At 44.2% G+C, this 6,397-nt stretch overlaps 1 protein-coding gene across 1 annotated transcript in view; it reads right to left on the bottom strand.

Annotated features, from left to right (window-relative positions):
* LOC106805074 (DNA polymerase theta-like) overlaps positions 1-6,397 on the bottom strand; it is a 35,569-nt gene that overhangs the window by 24,477 nt on the left and 4,695 nt on the right. Inside the window, exons 5-6 of the mRNA XM_014806552.1 lie at positions 668-757; positions 71-193 (exon numbers count right to left, since the gene is read on the bottom strand). Of these exons, the coding sequence (XP_014662038.1) occupies positions 71-193; positions 668-757 (213 nt within the window). The remainder of the gene's footprint in view (positions 1-70; positions 194-667; positions 758-6,397) is intronic.

The raw sequence follows: 6,397 nt of genomic DNA, 5'->3' as shown, positions 1-6,397 counted from the left end.
AGAGAGAGAGAGGGAGAGAAAGAGAGAGAGATAGAGAGAAAGAGAAAGAGCGAGAAGGATGTGTGGCTACCTTCTGTGTCGACACCCTTCCTGCCGGCTCGCCCGACCATCTGCTTGTAAGCCAGCATGTCTATCAGCTTGCCGTTGAACAGCGGCGAGCGAATAATCACGCGGCGCGCCGGAAGATTCACCCCTGAAGTTTTAACATCGGAGAAATCATAAAATACAAAAAAAATTACAGTTTTACAGTCAAAGAGGCACTAGTGATCACCTCCATGGAATGGACAACTGTCAGTTAGGTACACCTTCAGCATTTCCTTTGACGTTTGAGTGACTCTCATATACAGATTTGACTGTATATGAACGTGAAAATTGTGAAAAAAGTTTTCACCAGGATTCCTTATTATTGAGTGAAATTATGATTTATGCTATTGTAGAAATATCAGAAGGCGATGGGAGGGAGTGTGGCAGGCCAAAACACTCGCAATTTAATATTCAATAACCTCATTCTACCTCTAATCTATTACCTGTAACTATATAAGCTCCCACGTACTACTTGCAAAAAATGTACAAAAGGTACAAAGGTACATAAGGTACAAAGCATAACTATAGACATTTATTTACAAGATGGTCACACTAGCCATGCTTTGATATGACACGAGCATACCTGAACACAGCGTGGACGTGGCTATCAGTACTTTTACTTGCCCGTGTCGAAACGCTCCCTCTATGATATCCCTCTCATCCATTGTGAGGCCTGCGAAACAAAGAGTTTCCATGACAACAAACAGTATCTCGGATTGCGACGGATTCTGCATGTCCTGCTAATATTATACCGATTCGCTGCTTCTCTGAGTTATACGTGAGCTTGTAGGGGGAATTTGCAGCTCTCACAAGAGAAAAATATGTGCAAGTTATTGAACTTTTTGTGCTTTTTACGGAATTAAAGTGCAATTCGATATTTGAGTTGCTCACACACATGCACACATGCACGAACACACTTACATATACACACATACACGCACGCACGCACGCACGCACTCCATATCCACACACACGCCACGGCCACGCACTCTACGGCGGACGCACGCACGCCACGCACGGCACGCACACACACACACATACACATGCAGTGCGCATGCACGTACGCACACAACAAACATGTATGTAGGTATAACGTAACCAGCATGATTGAAATGCATCTCCGTACTGCAAGGTCCGGCTGAGGATTTGCATCGGACACCACTGGGCCGTCCGTTAAGCCGCCTTCCAAGCACGTCACGCAATGCCGCCGCGTCTAGCTGCATGAGGGGGCGCCGCGGTACGCCGGGCTGGGGTTAAAACAGGTAAACAGGTTCGGAACTATAGATGACAGATTGCTTTCAACAAACCGAACATCAACTCCTTTACTAAAAGTTTCAGAACTCTCAAATTACTGACACTAAAGCTTGCACACAATTTTCTCATTCATTTCAGGCATTCGTGCCCGGCCTTACCGCCCTTCCCCTATACACGAGTCTCCTCGTGACTAGCCGGAGCCACCCGCTGGCCTGGCTTGGAGCCGCTCCAGGGCGGCTAAAGAGTACGAACTTACTGTATTCACATATATCTACATCCACGATCGGCCAGCAGGAATGAATTGGAATTTACTCTACTTACAGTATAGTCTACACGCCCGACTCGCCAAGCCAGCAAATTGGGGTGTGAGAATTTACTCTACTTACAATATCTACCACGATGCGATTCGCCAACCAGGAATGGAGTAGAACATACTCTACCACACATATATCTACACACAATCAACAGAACCAAGGATCAAGTTAAAAGCGCTTGACTGACCTTTACTTACAGTGACTTAGAACTGTATCCCAAAGAGATGGATACATCTGGATGCATACCACCTTAAATTTCTGTCGCTGTTGCTTGCTTGGCCCGTCAACCATACCTACATCGTGTCTTTAGAGGTGATCCAGAAGAGATGTGTGGAGTATATCCGCCTGTGATGTCCGTAGCCGGTTTGCTGGTTTGCTATAACTAGACCGTATACTACTCAGTATCTTAGAGAGTGATCCAGAATGAGATTTGTGATGCAATACTCCGTAACGATCCTACCACTTGTTATTTCTTGTGCAACTAAACCTACACTAGATTGAGTTGATCCAAAGATATTTTATGGATGATACGCCGTTGACGTCCGTCTCGTTGCTTGCTGCGTTAACTAAGACCAGTATACTACGTTGTCTTAGACCGGTAATAAAACAGATGTCTGGATGCGATACCGCCCGTGACGTCCAGTCGGCCGTGCGTTCAGTTCGCGGAGATGTTGTAGAACTCTCTCGCTGCTGTATTGCCAGGCACCTTTCGCACCCACTTCTTCCGTTCGGAAGACACCACAAGTTACGGGACTGACCGGCAGGTCACCGTCTCCACACACAGCTGCACGACTCCGTCGAGTCAGCCTGCGGTATTGAGATAAACAAGTACTGTATACGCCATATTTTTCGGGTACAGATATTTTCGCAAATTCAGACTTGAGCGACAATTTCGCAAATGGTTAATTTTGCGCGTCGGTGATTATGGAAAATTATTCGGTATGAATTATTCGCGTGTTGTTAATTTCGCGGTCTGGGGGACGCATTCACGAAATTCGCGAAATTACCACCGCGAAATATACAAGCGTATACAGTATCATTGGCATCACGCCAGCAAGGCTAACGAGAAGGGTTCGACTTCAGGAAATAGAAACGATTTTGCAATTTTGTGAATTTTTCACTTATCGATTTCATAACCCGCGTACCTGACCCCCTCCATCATTTTTTGTCTTCAGTCTTCGGTAGACCTCCACACAACGCATCGCTCCTCTATGTCGGCAATCTTTCAAAGATCTCAATGTTTCAGAGATCGTTCGACAACAACTGGTTTCGACCAAGCACAGCTGTCGCGAGTTAAACATTAAATTTGTTTTGCATTGTCTCACAAGCTGTTTGTGGAGATTACATTATTATCTACAGGTAACATTGATTGGCCCTCACGATGTACGTCTGTGAGTGACAGACCAGCACATTACACGCCATGCTTGTTTGCACTGAACTCTCACGAGAGCATGACCCAAATAAAATATAAAGGATATTAGGAATATTTGACATCTTGAGTCAATAAACTTACTGATGCCAACAGCTTGTGACGTTACAGTTGTCTTTTATTTCATAATCGATTACTTATTTTCGATAAAGAATGTCGCTGTTGCTGCTTCTGCCTGCAAACCACTATGACTCATATCTATAATCGATCCATCATCAAGACATCACGTATATTCTACAACATGCCCATTATTGCACCAAACCCTACGACCCTTACTTTGACGGCGCTCTGGTACTGGCGGAACGACCTTAGCTTGTTGAGCTTGGAGTCGTATATTTCGCTTTGCAATCTTCCGTTGTTTTTCGGCCAGCGGCCCGGCACGGTCCGAACCCGCGGTTCTGTACACTAGCAAGGTAGTCTGTGTGTGAGTCTAGCCTGACCAGCGCGTGCAGAGAATAAGGTGCAAGGTTTGGGGGTAAGTAGCGCTCATGCCAACTATCTGCCACACGCCGTCGCACCTGCGGCAAGACAGACGAACGTCGAATGCCTCGGCGATTCACTGCTACGAGCTCCCTTTTACAGTGAACATTTTCTCTCTCAATTTTTTACAGTAAAAATTTGATGACGGGTTATCTTTTCAAGTTCGAGCTCCCGAGCGTTTGAGATGTACATCGAAATCTAGGTGGTTCTGCGGGAAGTCTGGCCAAAAAGATGCCCGAAAGGTTTAAGAAATTTCACAGAAAACGTTAAAAATAGTGTTTCTCCTTATAATACATATTTAAATTATAAACCATCAACTCACAACACCTTACAATTTATGAATCACCAGACGTGACACTGTTTGCTTTCACACTATGTTTCACTTTAACATTGCCTTTACTCTCTCCACTTCAAATCATGTTCTCCGGACCCTTCACCTGGTTAGCCTCATTCTTCAGTCGTGTAGCGAATCTTCGTCAGTAGCATTCTAGAGGTAACCACGCGTTTTAGAATCCCCGATCATGTGAAGCTCATCACTACAACAATGCCTGCATGCGCGCACTACTACGGCACAGAGAGAGAGAGAGAGAGAGACGGGAATTGTCAAGGTGACGAAAATTTGACTTTTTCTTTTGTCAGTTAGTTACAGGTCATTAAAAATAACTCAGGGAACATGGCGAAGGACAGTGGCAGACAACGAAAAGGATTACATTAGCGGATTAAAATATGGACAAAGCCGAAAGAGCGGCCAATAGAATAGAAGCGTCATGCGATTTCGTTTCCAACCTATGTCTCCCGATGGGAGAAGGAACTAGAAGGAAGAAATTATCCGTGGGACGAACACGTATATAATTTATAGGAAAGTTGCGTACACTTGCGCAAGCACCCGCAAATGCAGCATTCTGAGCGTGTTGTACGCTTTCTCCTTCAGGTGTGTCGACCACATAAGAAGTGGGCCTAGAATGTTACCCACAAATGTTAATCCGAGGACATTACAAAAGATCTGCCTTTGTTTATCGACGTGTGAAATGGAGCAAGCCGCAAAATAAACCGTTGCAACAATCGTGTTGCAAACCGCGTGCAACGTCGCATCGCAATTCGATTTCAATAAAAATTTACATTCAATTAAGCTCTACGAAATTTAGCTCTGACGTGGGACAGAAGATGAAATGAAAAAAATAAAAAAATTATATAATAAAAAAAAATAAACAAAAATATGAAGAAAGGAGAAACGACAGAGAGAAAGTGGGACAGCTCTCTTCTCGTCGTCGTCACACTTCGGAAACACGGACCCCCCCCCTCGCCCCCCGAACGCGACGTCATCTCACCTAGCTCGTCTAGCTTCTTCTCCTCCAGTAGTCTGTTGACGAGACTGTTCGCCTTCTCGATCGTGCAGATCGCGATGTCGATCGATGAGAAACCTCCGACGGGTCGATGGTGACCCATGTATCCGTCCACGCGCAGGCCTCCACGTCGAAACAGACTCTGCAGCGAAACCAACGTACCGCGTGTAGTCGGGAACCTCTCTACGTGAAACTCAATCTTTCCTAGCGGGTGTTCACGCCGCTGACATGGGATTTTACTGTCCATGTTGCTAATCATCGCCTCCATCCTATCGGTGTTTGCGTGAATGCATCCAGGCCGAGTCTCCATTGCGAAAAGTTCTAACAGGTTACGTGCGTGAATGATTTTGTAGCATTGATACAGGAACACCTTCGTCACCTTCCTCGTCCGCATCACTGCCGTTATAATCATTAGCAGGTTCTTCTTATTCATCGTCACCAACATCATCATCATCATCAACATCATCATCATCATCGTCACCAACATCATCATCATCATCATCATCATCATCATCATCATCGTCACCAACATCATCATCATGATCAACATCATCATCATCATCATCATCGTCGTCACCATCATCATCATCACCATCATTATCGTCCCCAACATCATCATCGTCATCATCAGCAGCAGAAGTAACATCAACAGTCAAACAAGCAAGCAGATTATAACAACAGAGGTAACGCTAGTCAAGTCTTCGGGGCCACGCAAAAAAAATAGTGCTGAATATGAACAAATGCTCTTCAATTCACCTGTAGGTAGAACATCTTTTCTCTAGCGACGGAGACAAACGGCAGAATGTAGATGGCTTTCCGCTGCGTCTCCAAGATTCTTTTGAGTATAAGAAGCTCAGCTACCATTGTCTTGCCTGCGCTCGTTGGTGCCGAATACACCTGCATATACAAGAGAGGAAATATGGAACAGCATGCATGCATGGCTAATTACCCAGCTACGGCACTTATTTTACGCAGACTATCCCAGTGGTCGTATTTGAGCGACAATTTCTTATGTGACTATGCTATCTTTCAAGTTTTCCCATCAACATATTGCTTTTTAAACTGCCTGAAATTACAAATAAACATATGCACAACAATTATTCCCGTCGAAATATGTTGTGTATGTTTGAAATCTCTTGCTAGGTATTGTAGTGATGTGAATTCATACCAGGTTTTTCCCTTCGAGTACCTCCGGTTGGCTCAGGCAATCTGCTTGCCATGAAAACATTTTTTTTATGTTGTTGGCATGGTAACTTTGCAGAATTGCGTCTGGAAGTCCCCAGTACGATAGTAAAAGTTTCTCTCCAGTACTGCTGTCAACACCTGATTGTCAAAATTAAAGATAGTTACACTCATATATAATAAATACACTTCATTCAGTTACAGCTATGAACTTCTATTATATTAACACCAAATACCATAAGAAATAGGAAACAACACACACAAATTTAATTAAAGCATTTCCTTAAAACATAACTAGAAAGGACAGTTGT

The sequence above is a fragment of the Priapulus caudatus genome, unplaced genomic scaffold (genome assembly GCF_000485595.1).
Source record: "Priapulus caudatus unplaced genomic scaffold, Priapulus_caudatus-5.0.1 Scaffold99, whole genome shotgun sequence".
NCBI lineage: Eukaryota > Metazoa > Priapulida > Priapulimorpha > Priapulimorphida > Priapulidae > Priapulus > Priapulus caudatus.
The sequence above is the reverse complement of the archived record's forward strand: the minus strand, read 5'-3'. Positions and strand labels throughout refer to the sequence as shown.